We start from the raw sequence: 23443 nt of genomic DNA, 5'->3' as shown, positions 1-23443 counted from the left end.
GGAGGAGCCTAGCCAGCAGCCGAGATGGCCGCCTAGCTCTTCGGCTCCGCCGACCCTTGTGCCTTTTATCAACATCCTGCTTTCAATCCTGCACCTCCGTGCGCTACACTTACCTAGGAGACGCTCCTGCTCCCGCTGCTGCAAACCCCGGTGAAAATGGCGCAATCCCGGTGGTAAAGAGCCTCTGTTTCTATCCCGGCCTCTCGAGTGGCCGCACCCGGGTCCTTGAGTTACGGAGACGGCCGGCGGCGACAACAACAGCAGCGGCCGCTGCGGAGGGGGAGGAGCCGGTGGACTGTATCTGCAGACTGGCGCTGGGCTTTTTCATCGTAGCTTTCCTCGGCCCGGCTTCCCAGCGCGCCCTACCTGCAACACTGTATCGGCTCCCGCGCATTGTATCCCGGCCTTGCTGGAAGAGGGCCGGGATTGTTTCTTTGTTGCACTCCCCCGTGGCGGATGCCATTTTCCGCGTCTGCAACCCAGTGCCTGCCAGAGGGGTTCCCTGCTCCGCCGGCTTCTTCTTTATAGAAGCTTCCCTACTACCGGCTGCCTTCCTATCACTGTCCCAGCAGTGCCCTGCAGACATTTCACGGACTTATCGAGGGCGGCTGGCTGACGAGTGAAACTTGCTTTTCGTGGCGCTTTATAGCTGTGCGCACAAGATGGTGGCCAATGATGCATCCCCCATTCCGGATCCACCGCTGGGGCTTCGGGATATCCTGGATGCACTCGAGGACCTGCGTATGGCCTTTCAACACTCTGCTAACGGTTTGGGGGCCCGGCTCACTGAGGTCCTTCCAGCTGGTCACGATGGCCCCTCAGCGCTGCACACTACGCCACATCCTCCATTGTTCGACGGTGGATCATCCGCTCTGGAGTGTACGGAGGCGATGGATGAGCGCGCCTCAGTGTCTGCTGCATTATTCTTCGGCTTTGACTTGGGGAAGTTCGGTGACACTGCTCCTTCGCGAGGGCCGGTGATTAAGGCTCAGACGCCATGTTGCCCTTCTCCTTTGTTCTCTGGAGACTTGCTTCTTTGCGTCCTTTTGGACTTGCTGTTGGTGCATCGTTTGACCGCTATGCTGGAACTCTCATCTGGTCTTGCTCCCCGTTGTGCTGTTTTCGGATTGGCAGTGAAAATTTCTTGTGCCCCCTGCTACCGACCTCCAAGCCAGTTTGCCTCTTCGCAGGCGCCTCGACTTCTGCATTGGATTCCACGGTGGCCCTTTCCGTCCATGTTAGCTGTTCTGGAACTGGACTCTGTTGTCACGCTGGTTCGAAGGGGACAGGGCTGATGATGCTTTTTCTTATGCTGCAACTTCCTACGTGCATGGCCGGGACTGTAAATGACAATTGTTGGAGGTACAGGTTGATTAGGTACTAGGTCGGGGCCTGGGGTTGGGCGGCCGTGGGTAACGTTATTGTCTGCTTTGTTAATATCCTGGGCCCTCCTCCGATCAAACGTGAATTTTTTTTCTTTCTCTTTCTTCTTCTTCTTCTTCTCTCTTCTGCATTTCGGGCACTCCTTTGGGGCGACAGACACACTGCTAGGGGGGGGTAGGCCGTAGCCTCTGCATGCGTGTAGGGTGGGGGGGTAATTTTGTCGATCGTTTTAGTTTCTATGGGCCTCTTTTTCTTCCTTTTTCTCTTTTTATCACTTTTATCCTTTATTCCTTTCCTTCCTTATTTTCTTGGGTCAGAGGGTGGATTGGGAACTGGTGGGTAGCGATTGGAGGTCACTAGGTGGCGGATTTATTTTCTATCCTGACTTACTTGCTTACAGTTGATTGTTTTGTGGAAAATGCTTGCTGACTACTATGATGTTTATTGCCCACTTCGGTCCTCATCGTATTGTTCTGACTCGGATCCTTCTTGACCTTAATGCTATGGACTCATTTAAAAACTTTAAAATTAAACCTCATTATCCTGCCTCTCGGTGGCGCGATTATGTATAGCGTACTCTGGATTACTTGTGCCTGCTCTGATATGCTGCTGAGTCGCCAAATTGCATGCTGATGTGCCTTTTATTGTCGAGGCCGGCCTGAGGGTTGTAGGCCCGTATTTGTTTGCACATATTGTCCAATAAAGGTTTTCCAAAAAAAAAAAAAGAATTGGCTTTTGTAGTTTGGTTTGCCCTGTTCCCATCATGCACTGGGACATGAACAGACTAATTTGCATACAGCCAGGTTCTGAAACTGGGATGGTGCAGTGAGCTAAAAAACGGTGTTGGATCTAGCCCTGATCTCTTGACTGGGTGAGAGCTTTCTGCTTAATTCAGAGACTCTGTCCCTCACCACCCCTTGTTGTAAATATTTTTGTCCACCCTAAGCGTGGAAGGGTATTCTCAGATGTGAGACCCTTGCTCATTGCACCATCAGGATTCAAGCAAACCGGGCCGAAGACGGCTGTAATGCCAGAAACCGGTACCCGGGAGCTTGTTTCCTTCCCAGTGTAAGAATTGGCTTTTGTAGTTTGGTTTGCCCTGTTCCCATCATGCACTGGGACAGGAACAGACTAATTTGCATACAGCCAGGTTCTGAAACTGGGATGGTGCAGTGAGCTAAAAAACGGTGTTGGATCTAGCCCTGATCTCTTGACTGGGTGAGAGCTTTCTGCTTAATTCAGAGACTCTGTCCCTCACCACCCCTTGTTGTAAATACTAATTTGAATGATGGCGTCTTGCATCTTCGCAGTACTGCATGCAAGACTCCAAATGCGCCCTCTACAAGAATGCTTAGCAAGCCAATGGAACCAAGCTCAAGGTCAATTAACAGATCTGGTGGTGGTGGATGGCCGGACCCATCGCTCTCTGCAGTGGTGGAACACCAAAAACATTTCCAAAGGACGGCCGTTCATAGAGCCAGTTCCGCAGGTGGTGCTAACCATGGACGCATGCCTCACCGGCTGGGGAGCTCATTTGGCAGAGCACACAGTACAGGGCAGGTAGACACCGCAGCAAAAGCTACTCCACATAAACCATCTGGAGTTGCTAGCCATTTTTATAGCTCCAAAGTCATTTCAACATTACTTATCAGGCAAAGCTGTCTTAGTCCGAAACCGACAATATGACAGCCATGTACTACATCCAAAAACAGGGAGAAAGGCACTCCTTACAGCTCTCCCAGCTGGCGCAGAGCATATTGAGGTGGGCCAATTCTCAGAAAATCTTCTTATTAGCAGAACAGCTACCAGGAGTTCACAATCAGGTTGCGGATCTGGTGAGTCGTCAGAGACAACAGATTCACAAGTTGGAACTTCATCCGCAAGTTCTTCAACCTTTCTTTCAACAGTGGGGACAGCCAGAAATAGATCTGTTCGCCACACACCTCAACTCCAAATGCCCAAGCTTCGCCGCCAGGTATCCACGCCCATTGTCCAAAGGCAATGCAATATGGATAAGTTGGTCAGACAGATTTGCGTAGGCTTTTCCGCCTCTCCCGCTCATTCTGTTAGTGGTGAGCAAGCTGCAGCAACACTCCTCACACTGATTTTCATTGTACCAACATGGGCTAGGCAACCGTGGTGCACCACTCTACTAGAACTCTCAGTGGTACCACATCAGAAACTAAAACTCTCTCCACACCTGTTAACACAGAACCATGGAGAGATCATGCATCCAGACCCCATGCAGCTCAACCTAGCGATTTGGTTCCTGAGGTCTTAAAATTTGGATATCTCAATCTCCCACCTGATTGCTAGAATGTTATCAAAGAAGCTAGACGTCCCACCACTAGGGCATGCTATGCAGCCAAGTGGAAATGGTTTGGTATATATTGCACCAACAACAACATTAGCCCACTAGATGTTTACATCCAAAACATCATATGCTACTTGCTCCATCTACAAAGATGCAGTTTAGCATACTCCTCAATCAGGTTACATCTTGCTGCTATAGCAGCGTACCTTCAAAACAGACAGTATATGTCATTATTCAGAGTTCCTGCCATCAAAGCCTTCATGGAAGGCCTCAACATAATAATTCCACTCAGGGTACCACCCTCCCCTGTATGGAATCTAAACATCGTTCTCACTAGGCTTACGGGTCCTCCATTTGAACCCTTGCAGAAGTGTGATTTACAATATCTTTCATGGAAAGTCACTTTTTTAGTGGCTATTACCTCACTCAGAAGAGTAAGTGAGATCCAGGCATTAACAATTCAAGAACCATTCTTACAACTCCATCACAACAAAGTGGTTCTAAGAATACATCCCAAATTCCTTCTAAAAGTCATTTCACCATTCCATCTCAATCAGTCTATTGAGTTGCCAGTATTCTTCTCCCAACCTCAAACATTAGCTGAAAGAGCTCTCCATACATTATTGACTCAGCTAAATCGCTAGGAATTACATTGGACAAACACCTGAATATGAAGACCCATATCAGCAACGTAAGCCAAGGGAGCTAACCACTTTCTGAGAACTCTCAGGAACCTCAAACCTTTCTTACCTCAAGCCGACTTCAAGCAGGTGGTCCAATCGCTTGTTCTACCGAGGCTTGACTATGGCAGTGCTATTTTATGCGGCCTCCCCAAATACATTTTGGCTCCTCTAAAGGCTTCATTGAACGCTGTGGCCAGACTGATTACGGGCACCAAGCGAAATGCCCACATCTCCCCGGTCCTAAAATCTCTAAACTGGCTGTCCTACGAAGCTAGAATTCAACTAAAGATTGCATGTTTATCGCACAAAGTCCTCCACTTCAAAACCCCCAATTACCTGGTGCAAAAGTTAAAACTATCTGGAGGGGGGAGACCGTCAAGGAGTGCTAATTCCTTCCTCCTGAAATCCCAGATCTTCTGCAAAAAGAGAACCTGTCAACGAGCGTTCTCGGGATCTGCTCCAAAAATGTGGAACTCTTTTCCACCGGACATCCGGAGAATCTCCTCCAAGGTTGCTTTCAAACTGGAAGCAAAGAGATTCCTCATGAACAAATTCCTACCTTCATAAGAAGAGCGATTGTCAGCTCTTAGTGCTTCGGACACACTTCAAGAATGGATGTCACTCTGTTATTTTTCTATTGTATTTGCTCCCCTTGCCGTTATGTTTTCAATGCCTAGCACATTATACGCCTAGCCAAGGCCTATATTGGTCTTTTCTTGTGCACAATTTTTGCATTGCCTATGAATATTCCCTATTTGACTCTCGTACTGATGTTCTCATTCCCTCAATTTGTAAAGCGCTCTGATATCCTTCGGGATCAAGTTTGCGCTATATAAAACTTTATAAATAAATAAAATAAATACATTAGATGTTAGAAGAGGTCTCCTATACTATATTGATAGGACAAAGCCATTTCTTAAAACAAAACGGCTTTTTGTGTCCTTATCTCCTCCACATAAAGGTAATCCCATCTCAAAAACTGGGATTGCAAGCTGGATTGTTAAATGCTTTCAAATTTGCTACCACAAAGCAAAACACACTCTATCCATTCCCCCTAGGGCTCATTCCACCCGTAAACTAGGGGCATCTATGACATTTTTAGGGAACATTGCCTTAGATGATATATGCAAAGCAGCTTCATGGTCTACACTGCATACATTTACAAAGCACTGCTGTGTAGATGTGCAAGCAAAACAACAAGCTACTGTGGGCCAGGCTGTATTCAAAATACTAGTCCAAACCACTGCAACAGATACTGGTTCTCTCCGCTAAGGGAGAGAACTGCTATGCAATTAATGCACAAGTGTGTGATCTGCAGCCCATATGCCTCGAATGGAAAATGCTACTTACCAGTATGCATCTATTTTTGGCATGTAGGGCTGCAGATTCACACATGGCCACCCGCCACCCCGGCTACCTCTATCTGTTCCAGTAATATATTAAGTAGATACACTATACATGGAGATCTCTTTCTGTTATCACACAACTCCATCATTTCCCCTAATTGCGAAAAACAATCTGAAGATGGAGTTGATCCCCATGCGCACTAAGCTCCAGAGGAGGAGTCATCTACCATATAAAAGACTCTTCCAGGACAACAACAAAGTGTAATCATCCGGGCCCACCACCTGATGGCGATCTATGCACTAGTGCGTGAATCTGCAGCCCTACATGCCAAGAACAGATGCAAACTGGTAAGTAGCATTTTCCTTATTAATCGAGCTGGTACTGTAAGCCTGTTTTTCTTGTCAAAGCTTGTTGTAAGAAGCGCTTGATGGAGGTGATCCTTACACTGGACTCAGTACTGCTTTTCTTAGTAAAATGAACTTCTAGAGTGATATCTTGTTCTTATTCACGGCCTTGCTTGCGAAAAGTGCATTTTTTTTCTAAAAAGCATGCGAGTGCATTAGTTGGTAGAAACAAAAGTGATTTCTTATGTGTTTGTGTACAAACAAAATTGACCCTGTGACCCGAGTGTCCATTGTAGCACTAAGAGCAGTCATTTGTTTTGACAGCAGAATTAATTGAGGCTAAAACAGTGGAGTTTCCCTTGCATCAAGCTGTTCATTAGAAATTGCTCTCTGGCTTTAGTGCTGTCAGAAAAATAAGCGGCCCCGCGGTGATTAAATAGCAGAATGATGGTTGGTCCGCTGCATTTGCGAGAGAGGTTGAATAAACTTTCTGGTGAGGAAACAATTCAGAAGTGACACGCTGCAAGGGGGGTCAGAATGTGCATAGATATCCAGCTGAGCTGTCAGCTGGCGCCGAGCCAGTCACGCAAACCCTCAGCATATGCGGCTAAAGGCGAGGGAATAAAATCTCTTACTTTAACGCATGATCAAATGTGTAAAGAAATGGTTTTCTGCAGAAAATAGTTCTGCCAAACGCTACCTTGTTTGTAAATAGACACACATTTATAATTCGTTTCCAGTTTTACAGATGCGCCTTTTTCAGCATTTCTTCTTTTATTTAGACAGTCAGGTCGATATAAGTTCCAAATAGAGGAAGCAAAGAATTGTACGAACATAAAAATAAAAATGACTGGTATGCAAACGTGCTATCTTTAAAACTTGATTTTAAAACCCTAGGGCTATGGTTAAAGTGCAATATTGTAAAGTGCTAGTATCTAAACATATAAAAGACATGAGTGTCCCTTAATGGTGCAGTGTAGACTATGTAACTAATTATCTCTTGAGTATTGTGTTTCAGACTGGATAAGTAGTAGTTTGTGCTCATAGTGTGCCCATGTGCTTAGCGTCCTGCCCTTTTTCCACAATTTTTAGGAATTCTCAGTGGATACCCCTGGTGTTGGGCAGGCCTTGCGTATGTTCCGGCTGGCTTCCTAAAATAAATTTCCAAACTGGGCTAATTCTTTAGGGATCACTGTGGTGTAGATTAGTTTTAGTGCCTCTTTGCATGTTCTTGACCGTGCTGCAAAAAGATTGGCCTTGGGTACTTTCAACTCTGTTGTAGCAGGCCTGCACAGCAGCATAACATATGGGGAGCCGTTTCTAAGGGATATTGGCACTTCCTACATTGCCCATGCCTCTGTGTCAAGTTCTTTCAGTGCGCCCTGTATTCCCATATGGACGTTGTTAAAAGCCCAAGTGCTAGTATATTTTTATAGGCTTGTTTGCCAATGGCTAATTTCAAGTATGGTTGAGAATGTGTGGCTTTGTGTGATGTCGAGAGCTCCTCTGCTCCTCTAATATTTCTGATTTGTTTTATATTATGCTCTCTTGAGGCCATCATGCCCTGTTCCTTTAGCTTTATCTTTATTTGTGCTGTGGCAATTAGGGGGTTGGTCGAGGTTTCTGTATCCGTATTTAATGTTGTTCTCGCTGAGCCAAGGTACTGGGCTCCCACTTGCTTTTTTTATTCAGCATTTCTCGAGTGGACATTTTTTTTATGCTAAATATTTAAATTCCTAAACAAAACAAAATATGCATTATAAACGTGAATTAAGTGCATCCAAGTCGCTGTCGCCAAACGTGTAAAGCTTCATTCTTTTGGTGCTGCGAAACGGAGTCTGAATTCCCTAGCCTCTGGTAATGTTTCTTCTATTGTTGATAGATAATTCGATGATGACTCAAATGTGAGGAACCCTCACTTATTAGTATTTTAATTTATTGTACATTTTTATGTTAATATTTCATTTCTCTTTTAAATATCCACCACACTTTATTGGTTTATGCCACCTTCTTGGATAAGGCACTTGCCTATAATGCTTTATATAAAACTCCATCTGTCTTAGTGAAATGTAAACCTAATACTGTTTGCGACAATAAAATCCGAATCTTGATTAACAAAAATGTCATAGATTAGTAAACATTTACATTCGAAAAGTGTGCTTGCATGGTGTATTTTACAAATGCTGAGATGTACTGCATTTTTAAAGGTCAGGATTCTAGGCCTTTACAGGTAGACCAGCCTGGAGAGGGAGGTGAATGCACACACATTCATACATTTCAGGGACATCGCATACCTTTTGCAGATAGTTTAATACCATAGACACATGAAAATGTGCTCATATCAGACGCAAAAGTAAGTCCCTTTCCAGGGTGAGAGTCATGGGTCGCATGTTCAGAAGCGCATTTGCAACACATTTCTGCAGTGTGTTTGCCGCGTGATGGAAAAGGATGAGTGTTATGGTTTGATTGACTTATCTGAATTGTATTAGAAACAAATAAGCATGCATCACCTGCTTTTAGTTTTAATGCTACTCCTGAAAAGGAGCACTTACAGACTAGTGCTAACTAGGAATCTCATTCAGGAAAGCATCAATGTGACAGACTGTGGAGAGACTCCATAAGGAAGAACACGACTTCCCTAAATCAAGTCTAATAACATCACCAGACTGAAATCAACCAATCCCTACTTTATGACACCAAAGAAACTGAGAAACACAACTACTGTTGATAGACTTGGATTACGCGAATGGACTTTATTTAGGATTACACTCTGGCCTTTGTCACAAACTCCAAATGGTTCAAAATGCTGCAGCTCGTTTGATTGGGGGCCTCTCGCGCCGACAGCATATATCTCCATACCTCCGCGAACTGCATTGGCTACCCATGAGCAAACTCATTGAGTTTAAAGCTATGACACTAGCCTACCGCTCCACTCAGGGCAAGGGGTCTGCCCATCTTAGATCCATTCTTCGCCCTTACTGCAACCTTCAATCGCTTCATTCCAACTCCAAATGCCTATTGGTTACACCTAGATGTAAAAAATCTCGTTCTGGTGGCTGAACATTTGAGTTGGACGCTGCCCAACGATGGAACAAGTTGCCTCTCAACTTGCGCATGAGTAGAACTGAACCGGAAGTCCGCCGCGCTTTGTAAACCTTTCTTTTCTGCCGGTAACTGCCTGTCTTCAGGTTTCTTTCTTTAGGGATCTCATCACAATCAATTAGCGCCGGAACACCCCGTTGGGGTAGTTGCGTGCTTTATAAAAGACACAAAATAAATAAAATAAATCAATAAATAGACCATCTTTTGCATATAAACTCGAAGCAGAAACAGTATCTTGAACAATGCTTTCTTTAGTAAAAGTTTTAGTTGATTTATACAACAAATCTTTACATATCTCATTTATTAAATCTTCCCGCATATGCAGAAAGTAAAGGGGAAACATCACTTTACAAATCCTTGAGAAAAGAAAAGAGGAGCCACAGCCTTTAGAACTTCTGGCCTTTTAGTCGAAAAATACTTTTGATAAAATACTTATATAAACAAATAACCTACAAACTTTGGGATAATACTACCCTCTTGTACATATACCTTACATGACCTTTCCTCTCGAGCAAATTATGCCATAAAAATAGAAATATCTACACCAGCATCCTGCATAACGGTTGTAAGCCATTCACACATTGTTAGAGCTGAAACTGACATATATTTATTTTTTCCAAGTCAGATAAAAAATGGATTAGTCCCTATTAGTATTATATATAAAAAACTAGATTCAAACTTTTTCAGTGAACTCACAAGTTGCAACTAGAACCAATGTAGACAGGAAGGGTAAATCTCATCCAACGTCACTCTGTTTAGTGCATTGTATCATACAATTCTCCACAATGGCTAGGCACACAAGTGACACTCCACTCAGCCCAGAACTACAACACCATGGTTTTGCGGCACTAAACCCATGGACGGATGACTTCTAGTCTTCATTTAATGCATTGACTTGGTGTTGTCTGCGAGTACCTGAACATGATTGTTCTGCTCTGAGGGAAACCAAGCCTTCAGGCTTCAGGGCTAATTACATGCCTTGCAATTCTAGAACATTTGTGCTTGTATACATGGATTGGTATTTGACAAACCAAAGTGGGCGTTACATAAACACATTTCACACTTTTAGGCTCAGTGAGTTTGATTGATTTGCAATGAATCACAGGATTTTGAGTCAAGTGCAAGGCTGGAATTCAAACTTGCATCACCAGGTTCCAAACACAGCATACAGAAAGTTTTCCCATAGTTGGTATCTCAAACTGTTTTCTTTGGGTTGACAAAAACAAATATATGACTATATTTACATGAAGCCCAGACTGTATTGGAGATGGTGTACTATTTACTGATGTTAAAACAAAATTGCTTAGGTTTTCTGGGTACTGTGAGAAGTATGTATGATTGGAAAGACCCACTGGTCTATGGTACAAGCCCTGCACTATTAGACCCTAATAATCCCAAGTTATTGTGAACCGTCAAAATTTGCATCCCTTAAAGTGGATTAGGCTGGAGAAATCCGTGCTTTTGCCTGCCTCACTTTTCTCTTTTATTATTCAAAGACAAGTAGAATTGCTGGGACTATAGTGGTGCAAGTGGCAGGCACTCTCCTTGGTATCTGCAGGGACTGTATTTTTTTAATCTTGTGTACTGCAGTTGAAACGTTCTTGCAGGAGCGGACAGTACAAGAGGCAAGTTGTGGCTATACTGTTTGAAGTTATCAGTATTTCCCCAAAGAGCTATGCCATCAAAACTGGGCTGAGTATCCCATGAGAAGCCGGAAGGCTTCATCTAAGTACATGAGATGGAGGTCTTGCTGTGATGGAACCTTCTCATCTCATACTGGCTCTGAAACTGTATGCTGTAGTGGATGGTTCACAGCCAAGCCACCTCCCTAAGTAGTTGGGGCTATCAGAGCAAAGCGCCAGATGCAAAGTCTAGCCAAATCAAAGGCATAATATGATTATGTTCTCTGTTGAGAGATAATAGACAGTCAGTGCAGGATTTAGTAAAAGATAACCGCAACACGAACCTCTCAAGCATCAGATATGTTCCCAGCTACAGCAGGGTGGGCTGCTATGATAGGGTTGAGAAAGGTCATAAATCAAAGCAAAGAAAGTTGCAACTGTGAATGTAGTTCTCCAGCTGCTTTATTCATAACTACAACAAATATGTCGTTTTCTTCTGTGGGAGGAACATAATTTGTGAGAACTCCAATTCTAGTGTGGTTTCAACCACACAGGATTTGTGTAAACCACTTACAATCCCATGACAGGGGTATGGTGGGGAAGGTGGTTTTTAAGCTTTTCAATCTGCATCTTTTCAATCATTATGTGTTTAAGAAAAGCCAGGAGCACTTGAAACCGAGCAAAACTGGGTCTAAAAATAAGTGTTTATATTTTTATTTGCCATCCAGCACCACCGTGGCCACCTCCTACTAATATGTCTTTAATATATGGTCTTTCACTAGAGCAAGCGGTATACGAGAAAAACGTTCCGCCAGTACTGAACTCTCATGTAACTGAACTGCATTCCTTGTTTGACACATTGGCATCCTTCAGGAGTGTGCCTCATATGATCTTGAAAAGAGGGCAGAGCGAGGCCAATATTTTCCTTAGGATCTGCTAGAATTGACATCCAGACCCTTAACTATGTAGTAAATATCACTGTTGGACCTCTGAATTCATCCTGTTTTTTTCTGACATCTCGGTTTCCTCGCCCAGAGTTTTCTGTTTATGTATGTCTTTTCTTTACGAAGACATTCAAGATAAAACAATTCTATTCTTTGATGGCAAAAACACACAAAGTGGCAGAGAAATGTAAATCTGGTATAATTGCGTATACGGTTCTCAGCCCCCCACTTCCCAGCATCCCTCCAACCCTTCCAGAGACCGGGCTAGATAATGTTCTAAAGGGAAGCATGCATCCTCTAACCTTTCACTTGCCACAAACCATGCCTTTTCAAAGAAGTTAACATGACTTATCCTTCGTGGTGCAGTGGACTCCTCTGAAAGTTTGTGGAGTGTAGTTGGTAAGACAAAGTCTGTTAACTTTTACCATCACTGGCAAAGTAAAATACGCAGCACTACGCCTGTGTCACACATTTTATGTAAGGGGAGATGAGGGTGGTCGCCTCTTGGCCAACAAGCTGTGCTCCCAGCAGCAAAAAATGGGCGTGCACTCCCTCTGACACAGTAGGGACAGTAATCTCGACTGATGCAGCCATTACGTATACATTTAAGGACTACTATGCTCTGGGTAATGTCTGGACCGCGCAGATGACGCCTCCTACCTTTCAGACTCTCACACGTCCTCTCTGCCTCTAGATCAAGCTGACTCACTACTCAACAGATCCTAGTGGAGGAGGTTATCTCGGCAATCTCCCGACAAAAGACCTTGAGGTCGTCTCCGGGTCCAGATGGACTCCCGTCCATATTCTATAAAATGTTTTGCCATGTTCTAGCCCTGCTCCCTACACAGCTGTTCAACCCCAGAGGCTATTACTCCCTCAATGTTGACGACCCTGATAGTGGTTATCCCCAAGCCTAGCTCATACCTCCCCAAGCCTAGCTCATACCTCCCAATTTCCCTACTGAATTTGGACCTCAAATTGTTCACCAACATCTTGGCGTCCAACCTGGGTCCATACATGCCATCTTTTATAGATCTGAACCAAGCATGCTTTATCTCCCAGTGCCAGACTAGTGACCATACCAATTGTGTGTTGCATATCGAAGAAAAGGCCTCTAGCTCACCGGGGGAGTATATGCTCTGAGTAATCGAGAAGGCTTTTTAAGGACCAGGCAGTGGCAGGCACCTCCCTATGGACAATCCCCTTCCTGAAGACGTCTCCTAGACCCCAGAACTTGTACCTCTCTCAGATTACGAAAGCAACAATGGAGGCCTGGGACCGGTGTGGCACTAGATATTGTCTTTCCTCCTTTTCCTCGCCACTGATGCTTCTGATGCCTCTGCTCAATAACCCAGACTTCCTACCAGGTAACAGTCCCGGGGCATTTGCTAACTGGCTACAGACCTCCTGCCGTTCAGCGGGACATATGATGGAGGGGGGTGATACCCTTCACACAGTTGTATGCAGATTATGCCATTCCCAAGACGGAGCGGTTGCATTGTTGGCAGGTTCATCACTACCTTCTTCATCCTGACAATAAGACGGCTGTGCAGAAAAACCTTACTCCTTATGAAAGGTATCTGGTCTCTTAAGACGTCTGACAAATGGTTGATCTCTGATCTTTACATCTTCCTAACCCAACCCTCTAGACATATCTACAAATCTAATCAGACTCGTTGGGAAAAGGAACTTGGGAGAAACCTGACCTGTAAGGAATGGGAGGATATATATTACAGGGCCTGTCATACCGCCTGCAACACAGCTCTTAACGAAACACTTAGTAAGGTGGCCACATATTGGTACCTAACCCAGTATGCTTGCATAGGATTGACCCGAACAAAAGCGCGGTCTCTTGGAGGGGGTGCAGTGCGAGGGGGGACCCTGGTTCATCTCTTGTGGGTCTGCCCACGCATTCAAACATACCCCCAAGTGCTTGACGATATCGACCAACATCTAGACACACAACATCCCCGATTTCCCTCTCACACACTACCTAACCCTGTCCCTTACCCCCTGAAATCCGGACGAGGGCGGAAGATTGGTCTGGCCTGGGTGGCGGCTATCCATAATATATTGTTACACTGAGGAGTGGCATATCTACCCACACACCTGGGGTAGCTTCACTGTCTCTGGCTTATACTTAGCATGGAAAAAGTCACACTCTCTATTACCAATCAAGGGGCATCATTTGGAAAGCTATGGCGCTCTTACGTTTCTCTCCCTTCACAGGATTACTGAGAATTAACCTGCCCCAAATACCTCCGTGTCTTACGGCTGTTGTATTTTGTCCCCACCATCGAAACCGAGACTATCTTATACACTGAGAATTGCTAATGCTGTTGGTGCAACGTCATGGAAGCAAACAGAGCGCTTTGTGAGGGAGGGAATATAGCAGGGGTGAGTTTTGTTTACTTTGTTGATTACTCAAATCAAGGTCTGTGGATTTCCACAAGGGTGATGTATACAATGTCGCTTTAATATGTACTTCTTGGTATAAATAAAGAAAGAAATTGAAACCATAAAAATTAATCTCTTTAAAGAGTTTTGCATTTTTCCCATGCTCCTTTTTGAACAGAAAAGAAACTTCAAGTCGTTCTGCTTTACTTGTAACTAGTGCCAGAATGCTCCTGGTGGAGCAGCAGTTTGCGCTATATAAACTCCTTTCATTCAAGGTTAGGAATCTTCTAGTGCTTGCTGCTCAGGTCAAGGACCGGGGCAGCATCCACACTGCTCTACCTATAGGTAGCCTCAACAGAGCACATACACTAGCTTCTGATGGATACTTCTACCTGCAGATTCATCGCATTTTGAATATTTACCAGTGCCAGACTAGACTTGGATTATTTTCAAGCACTATTTCCCATGAGCCGGTAGGTCATGTCCTCAGACTCTGCAATTCTACCTCTGGAAGCAAAAGCACAGAGCTGTAAATAGGCACCATTGCAGTGCGCTGACATGATTTCCCTTTTTCCGTACCCTTCAAAGTGGATCTGGCACTCTTCACCCAACTTACTGATCCAATGCTGCAACAGCAGGAATCAGATGTCGATCACAGATGTACAATGTGTTCTTGTGGTGTACAGCTGCTGTTCATGACTTGAATTCATTCAACAGATGCTCCCGGGTGCACCTGAAGGCGACCAAGAAGCAGGAAGAAAAACTCTGGTGCAGAACATAAAAAGCATGATGGATCTAGACTAGACTAGAAACAATCAACCCACTCCTCTTCTAAGACGTGAGGTCCCTCTGGCACTGACTAGTCCATTGGGACTCCTTCTGGCGCCCTGTTGGCACCGGCCCCTATTTCCTCTCGGGCTTTATAGGACCCTCATGTCCAGACTACTCCAGTGCTGGCCCGAACTCCAGGGGCACCGGCGCCAATTCCTGTTCTGATACCCATTTCTGAACCAGAGTTGATGTCGGCCTATGATAAACTCATGTTTTCTGTAAGATAACTAATACTTATTGAATATCTTTATTCGGCAACTTGATCACCATAAAAGAATACATATAAAATACATTTCCAATACACAATAAAATATTAAAATACAGTAAAAGAATAAGGTGCAACACAATCACCAATTTGCTACCAGCAGATATGGCATCAGACCGTTGGGCCCCCCGACTGCAGTTTCAGTAAGCGGGATCGCATCATCCATGCACTTCCCAAGAACTTTGCTACCCCACAAATCATAAAGGAAGATGATGAGTCCGTGGAGAGTACACGAAGAGCCTGTCTATGGCACCTCAACCCCAGTTCCCTGCAGACAGGTTTCAGCCAAAATTTCCGCGCCCCTTTATAAGCTGGGCAGGCAAAAAATAGATGGGCCACAGACTCTGTTGGTGCTACACAGCCAGGGCATGAACGCAGGGGGGCACCAGAGTTTGACCACCTCACCATAAAGTCATGCACCGGAAGCGTCCCATATCGCAGTTTTAGGTATAGTGCGCGATCAAAGGGTTTAGTTATCAGGTCGAGGAAGGGTTCCAATTTCCTCACACATTTAAATAACAAAAATTGGTCCGTGAGTGAGCCCCCATCCGTGGCCCTCAACACATTACTCTGAACCCAGTCCCAGTATAACTTTTTGATCACATCCTTTGGTGGCGGCGATTGTGACTCCCAAGCATCTTTTAGCCCTAACTTAAGAACCAAGTCTTTCAATTTATTCAACCATCCAATTTTTTTTCCCGTGTCCAGTAAAAGAAGATCGTCCAGCCCCTCAGCATATTTTGCAAGCTCTTCCGTTCTTCTTAAACGGGTCCAAAAGAGCAACGGGCGTAGCCTTACCAAGTCCTTAAATGCTCTTCTGCCCAGATCTAATCTCAGGGGAATTAGTGGGGTGGAAGCAGGAAGAGCCACCACCTTCCTTAGAAAATTATTTTCCGCTGTCGATAGATATGATACATTTTCGAACCCCCAAAGTTCAGAGCCATATAATGCAGCTGGGAGAATCTGACCCTCGTATATGGCCATGGCCGGGGAGACAGGTTTACTACATGATTCACGGACTTCCCTCAGAATCACCCCCGATACTCTTTGATGACTGAGTAACATTTTGGCCAAGTGATCCTTCCAGGTCATTCGGCTGTTTATCCGGACACCAAGGTAGTCAAAAGACTCAACCAGCTCCAAAGGGACACCATTAAGCAGGAAATTATTTTTGAATCTTTTAGAGGGGGAGAGTGCCATCAATTTAGTTTTTGAGGTATTGATGGTTAAGCCTCGGGCGGTACAGAAGGAGCTAAACCGGTTCAAGAGTTTTTGTAGACCCACTGGGGATTTGGAGATTAATATGGTGTCATCGGCGAAGAGTAAAGTGGGGATTCTTTCCCCCGCCAGGGATGGGGCATCCGTCTCCTCCCCCTTCAGATGGTCCACCACTCCATTCACGAATAGGGAGAAGAGGGTCGGAGCCATAACACATCCCTGACGTACTCCTCTCCGCACAGGGATCCTCTCTGTCAATTGTCCCTGGGGTCCCCATCTAACCTTCGTGTAATTCCCCTCGTGGAGCTTTACGATAAGGTTCAGGAGACCACTTGGGAAACCCATCTCTCCTAGAATCTCCCATAATTTTGCCCGGGGGACCAGGTCAAAAGCCGTCTTGAGATCTATGAAGGCCATATATAAACTGCCTTTCTTGATAACTAATACACATCCCATAAGATTGGCTGATCCTCAGCCTCTTCCTTGTTGCCAGAACTACCAGGGGCTGAATGCTGTGTTCGGGTCTGATTCATACAATGTTTAAAATCTCCAAACATTCCACATGATGACGATGAGAAGGTGGACAGCTTGCTCCTCTCTCAGTATACTGATGCGGATTATACTTGAATTTTCAAGATGCTAGTGGCCTAGATCCTTTTCTTTAAAGAAAATTATTATCACCTCTAGGACCACCCTGTGTCCCCAGAGGAAAGATCTTCTTTCAAGGGTGTTGTCTACAGAGTGGCAGAAGTACTAGATTTAAAACTTCCAGCTATTGAAATGAAAGCACTGCTTCTGTGTGAGATGTGCATCCTCACATAGAAGCAGTGCACAAAAGATAAGGTATAAAAGGTTCAATACCTCGAGAACAGCCTCTCAAAACTGATCTAAGGCAATTTTTTCCAGGAAGAGACCCTCTGAACCTTTTTTAGAAACCTTAGAATTTGAAATAAAAGCACCCTGATGACATCATGCAGGAACCCATATGTGGGCAACCTAGACAGCCATCCAGTTATATGGTGGCTTACACTAGCCCATGAAGTCCTGGCTTTTCTGACTCTGCACTAAACCCCTGAGAGCAGTGCAAGCTTATATGCGTATATTTTGCACTGCCAGATAGAAAGTCAAAGCATATTTACAGGTTTGGCAAAAGAGTGTTCTCTTCTGCCAGCTTGTTCGTTAGGTCCCTGAACACTTTCTGTCCCCTAGGCAGATATGCGCACACCCTTTGAAACCTGACCTGCGAGATCATGCCTGCTCTGCTGTCTCTTATGAATTCAGTCTTTGCCAAAGCAGATTGGTACTAAAGACACTGCTAATTATGCCTAGGGTCCTTGCTTGACACAGTGGACTCTGCAGGCGGTACCATGAGCATCAGTATCATGCCCATACATCATGCATGGATCTATGCCACAGTTTTTTCTGGTGACGTATACCTTGTGAATATGACTTTTGAAGGTTCCACACTTTTTTGGAGAATAGACTTCCTCAACTGTAGAGCATAATCAAGACTGCTACTTTAAAGCCTTATCCTTAAGCTGATTTGCACCAACTCATCAGTTCCATCAGTAGTACAGAAAATTTTGAGGTTATTCGCAAGGCCTAGCTTATTGCCAAAGGCAGCCTTTGCAACCATGAGATCAGCCAAACCAGAATTTTGGGGCCGCAGGGGACGTGGAGGTAGCAAAGGTCATGGACACCAGCAATCCTCATTTTCCTCCTCACCCGTAGCAGTGGCTATCAAGCCACTTTGATTTTCCCTCCTAAGGATATTCACAGCCAGTAGGGGACAGGATTTGATGTTGTCCACATGGCTGGAGAACTAGAACATTAGATCAATGTGAGCTAAAATTGTACAGAGGGGATGGTTCCTGCCCTTCACTATTACCCTTCCTTGTAACCCTCCTGTTTCCACTCGCACCTCAGAGGATCATGTCACCAGCCTTGTGCAGGAAATTTAATTTCTTTAGGCCAAAGGGGGTATAGAGAGCGTCCAATAGAAGGAGAAAGGTGTAGAGGCATTACGCCTGCTTTTTTTGGTTCCCAAAAAGCATGAAATGATGAGGGAGATTTTAGATCCACACCCTCTGAATGCCTTCTTGAGAAAGGACACATTTAGGATGCTAACTTTGGCATTCCCTTTAAAATTGCTGCTTTGGTCACAGTAGCTTTCAGGGCTTTACTGCTGCCTCAAGTCTAGGACATTCAGGTTATGGTCCTGATTTTTTAGGCTTCATTCATGCTTTCAGTGCAGAAGATTCTGAGGGTTCTTGGACTCTTGACCTCTTGCATTCTGGTGGTCCTATGTTCCTGCTTCCAATTGTGGGCCTTGCAATGGAACCTTTACCTTCAATGCATTCAACACCGGGGTTGTCTTTCAGAGAGCCTCCGCATATCGAAGGATGCAAACTATGACCTTTAATGTTGGTAGGTGGACAGCAACTTGCTCAGCAACGGACAGTTCTCACCACCTTACACTGAGCTCAGTAATGACAGATGTATCGTCTCTGGCTGGGGCAGCTATCTGGGAGAAGTGAAGCTAAGGCTTTTGGTTTCCAGGGAGGCAGGAGCTCCACATCAAACCTCTGGAGCTCTTTGCCGTTCGAATGGCTTGCAAATCCTTCCTCCCATTCATCAAGAGAAAACCAATTCAAGACTTCTTTGTGACATTGCTAAAAATCCAGACTATTAGGTTGTTGATTGAACTGTGTCAGGAGGCACTACGCCTTTGGAGATGGCTAGATCTATAGAGAATTTCCCTAGTAGCTAATCATTTAGCGGGCTTACCAAAATCCAGGAGGGACAAGCTTAGCAGATGTCAGCTAGCCGACCATGAATGCCATTTTCATCCAGAGGTGGTTGAAGGCATCATCACCCAGCGGGGCTTTCCTTGGTTGAACCTTTTGGCCACCGCCAAGATTGACAACTGTCATGATTAGTGTTCATTTGAGTTCTCCCGCGAAGGCTTCATGGGTGTTGCATTTAATATGCATTATCCCTTCCACCCATTATTCTCAAAATCTGGACATACTGGGCTCAGGTCATTCTGATAGACCAGGAGAGTCCTGTTTTCCGACCTGTTGAGCCTGAGCATTTGGCCTTCATTCCATCTACCTCACCATGATGACCTACTGTCTCAGTAGCCGGATCCTACACCTGAATCTTTACAACCTACATCTTCATGCGTGGTGATTGAGCAGCGACAACTGAGTGGTTTTGATCTATCTGTTGAAGTAGCAGCTGTTATTCTTGAGTCTAGTCGCGCAGCTACAAAAGCTGTTCATCTCATTGTTGGGCAAAATGTTTGGCCTGACGCAGAGAATGTTAAGTTGACTCTCTGCATGCCAAGCTGTGTGCTGTTTTGTTGATTGTGCTGTGTCTGGCTTTGCAAGGCTTTTCATTGGGCACCATTTGAAATTATTTGTGTTTCATCCTTCACACGTTTGTACATCTGCCAAGTTGTATCTGTATATACCTTCGCCACGTTCACCAGGTGATACTGTATCAGCCGTCAAATCCGAAGAGCGGGTAATTTTGCCCAGTTGGTTCTGCAGGACCTCCTGCTGACAGTCCACTCCTCAGAACCTCTGTGTTTGAGAGGTACTGCTTTGGCATCTATATTTGAAAGGTGAGGAATCTGCTGTTAGAAGTATCCAATAAAAGAACAAGTTACTACCCTTTGGTTACTCTCTTTCTGGTGGATACTGTATCTAAACACAGATTCTTCACCTCCTTCTCTCCTTCTCGGTCTGTAAAGTAGACTTCTGTTGCTGTTCAAATGGTACTAGGTTAGTTTTGACACATTGTCATCTCCAATCAATCAAGGTTCATCCTGTCTGAGAGTAACCTGATGTCAGCACGCAGGAGTGGCACCTGTATTCAGCTCCACACTATCACTTTGTAGGTACGAGGTCCCTGCAGATTCAGATGGCGCCACCAAGGTTCAATCAGTGTAATGAAACATACACTTTAAAATATGCTAGGTTGCACCTCCCCATTCAAAACAAACCTGAAACATTGAATCTCTATTTATTTCTTGCTCACAGCTTTTTGTCAACCTACCCTGCTGTAAATTGTATGTTTTTATCGAAAACCTGAGAAGGTAAGTATCACTGTTGGCTGTGCGACAACTATCTTAGTCTTAATTTCAACACCAGAAATGGAGAATGCACTTTACTTCAAGCCATATATCTTTTGAAAAAAAAAGATATACATTCAGACAAGCAACCTTGTAGAGATAGTATTAATCCTATGCAGGACCAGCCGCAAAAATATCCAGCTGACTGGTTTCCCTAATTCCATCCTTGGAAACCAAGTAACACTGGCGCATCATCTGGCCTGCCTAATCTTGTGTGCCTCCACTCCCTTACAAAACATGTTACCCCTTTGCAAGTGGCTTTGTGTGAAAAGAGACTAGGTGTATTACAGGCATTTAACTGATCCTTCCCTACATTAGAACCTTAAGTGGCTCTCTGTATAGTTCTCAACCCTCCAGGCTTCAGAAGAGTGCTCTGGACTCATGTATTTAGTAAGAATATTATTAGGTAATGCATTCTAAGCTCTTCCTTTTTTGTAGTTAATCATGTATTATTTTCCAAATGTCTAATTGACCAGGATTTCATGCCTGTTCACTACACCGTATGTCTTGTCTCAACAAAAGTACGTCTGCACTCAACAAAACTGCAAACGATTTTGGCAAACACCTATAACAAATCAAATGAGGTCATACTCTTTACTGTCAATATATAAAGGAATTAGTCAGAATACACTTAATGGTCTATTTGACAAGAATTAATTTTAATTATGTTCTTTTCTTTAAGGTTGCATTGATTTTGAGGAGTGCAACGCAGCAAGTGCAGTGGAAGGTAAGTAGCTATTATTCGCCATTGCTTGAATTTGTGGTTTTCTGGTGCCTCAGCAGATGTAGTTTGTAAGGAGAATTTTATTTTTATCTAAGTACACAAAGTTTAGTGCTGCTTTGTGCCGAAGATCAGGCAATGTTTGTTTGTAATCGGCGGAGACCTGCTTGTTTCATGAAACATTACAGGGTATGTTCGCAAAGGTAAATCTACAGATTTAATAGTAGTACATTTACTCTTTAAATATTTTAAGTAACTTTATTACTTTGGGAAGTTTACAAAATCCAAACTTCAAGTTACTCATAATGCACCCTTGCATTTCTCCACGCCCTAAAAGAGGGGATGTAGCCACATTTGCATATTTAAAGCACCACACATGGCCAACCACTGATATTGCAGCACCATTCATAGAAAATAAACGACTTAAAATAAACCTCCATGGGAAATATTTTTAAGTTATTTTTTTTTTTTTAATTTTATTTTTGTTGTTGCTATCACATGGTACACAATAACGGTTATTCGTTCTTCAGAGCAGCGTCAACATTCAGCTGCCTAAAATCAATAGAGCAACTTTTTACATTTTACCCCCCCAACTTTAAACTTGCTACTTCAAGGGTCAAAGTTCACGATCCAGAACAGTAGTCTATTGCAACATTGGTGTGTCTAGAGGCATCTAGCAGCCTTTGAAGCAGTCACTGGTAACAACACTCTCGCCTGCATTTACAGTTCCCAGGGCCACGTGACGTGCGGTGCATCTGATTCCTACTCCTCCCTCCCTCCCACTACTCCAGATCCTCATCATCCCCTGAGCTGTCCCCATCCTCCTCTTCCGGCAGAGGCTCACAAATGTCCCCCCTATAGGTGTTCCAGGGTGTCCAAATGCTGTTCCATTTTCGTGGGTTATGTCTCTGTTGATACACTGCCCTCTCTGTCACCATAAGCACGTCCATATTCCTGCACCATTGCGCCAGTGTCGGTGTCTCCAGTGCCCCCCAGTTTTTCGCAATATCACGCTTTGCCAGCATTACGCCAATGACCACCCATCTTTTCGCATGCAGTGACAAGTCTGTTGGGCCCCACACATTTAAGAGACAAACTCTAGGGTCAGGTGTGAACGGGTTCTGGAGGGTCTGGCTGATCGTGCGTGTGACACGCCTCCAGTAGTCCTGTATATTTGGACAGGTCCATATAGTGTGGAACAGTGTGCCCTCCTCCCCACAATTTCTCAGGCAATACAGGTGGTCTGCTCTGTGTATTTTATATAGTGTCGTGCGGGTGTAGTAGACCCTATGTAATACTTTGAATTGGACCAGCCTGGATCGGGTGGAAATACCTGCCTCCCTGGGCGATGCCAGGGCTGCGTTCCAGTCTGCCTCATCCAGGTCCCCTACCTCGTCCTCCCAATATTCCTTCAGCTTACCAAGGGGATCCGGCAGGTTGTTCAATAGTTTGCGGTAAGTGAGGGAGGTTGCACTTGACTCCATGTAGTCCGTAAGCAATCGGTCCTCTAACGGAGCCGATTCCGGAAGTGTCACACCTGGCTCCAACACCGACATGAGTGCGTGCCTTATTTGTATGTATCTGTATGTTTCGGTCACCTCAAGGTTGTATTGCTCCCTCAGGGTAGCAAAGGAGAGCACGCCCTCTCTTGTCCATAGGTCGCCCACCGTGGAGATCCCAATGTTGTCCCATTGATCAAACCCTTTAGAACTGCGCAGGTTACCGAGGGCCTTGGTATCCCATAGTGGCGTGAGTCTAGTGATCACCCCCTCCCATGCCAGCCGTCTTTGAGCTTTGTGCCATATGGCTACTGTGTGTTTGGTAGGCCCTTCCAACCTCCTTACCATTCCTTTGTTGTAGAGTGGGGCCAGAAGGGTGGATGTGCCCAGTTGGTGTCTATCTGCTTTGTATGCCGGGTCGTCCTGTGCTGCGTGGATCCACTGGTTGATCACCTTAAGGTGAGCGGCCCAGTAGTACAGTTCAAGGTTGGGGAGGGCTATCCCCCCACTATACCAGTCTCTAGTTAATTTCAACTGTGCAACCCTGGCCGGTTTGTCTCCCCACAGAAGGCCGGACAATTGTGCCGACACGTGGCGGAAGAACGATATGGGGACCATCGCCGGCGTGTTTTACA

The 23443-nt window shown here is 44.8% G+C and overlaps 1 protein-coding gene across 2 annotated transcripts in view; it reads left to right on the top strand.

Annotated features, from left to right (window-relative positions):
• Positions 1-23443, top strand: part of FCHO2 (FCH and mu domain containing endocytic adaptor 2) — a 1161485-nt gene that overhangs the window by 487189 nt on the left and 650853 nt on the right. For both annotated transcript variants that reach the window (XM_086960798.1, XM_086960797.1), the window contains exon 9: positions 21271-21315. In XM_086960798.1, the coding sequence (XP_086816924.1) occupies positions 21271-21315 (45 nt within the window). The remainder of the gene's footprint in view (positions 1-21270; positions 21316-23443) is intronic.

The sequence above is a fragment of the Lissotriton vulgaris genome, chromosome 3_1 (genome assembly GCF_964263255.1).
Source record: "Lissotriton vulgaris chromosome 3_1, aLisVul1.2, whole genome shotgun sequence".
Classification (NCBI taxonomy): domain Eukaryota; kingdom Metazoa; phylum Chordata; class Amphibia; order Caudata; family Salamandridae; genus Lissotriton; species Lissotriton vulgaris.
The sequence above is the reverse complement of the archived record's forward strand: the minus strand, read 5'-3'. Positions and strand labels throughout refer to the sequence as shown.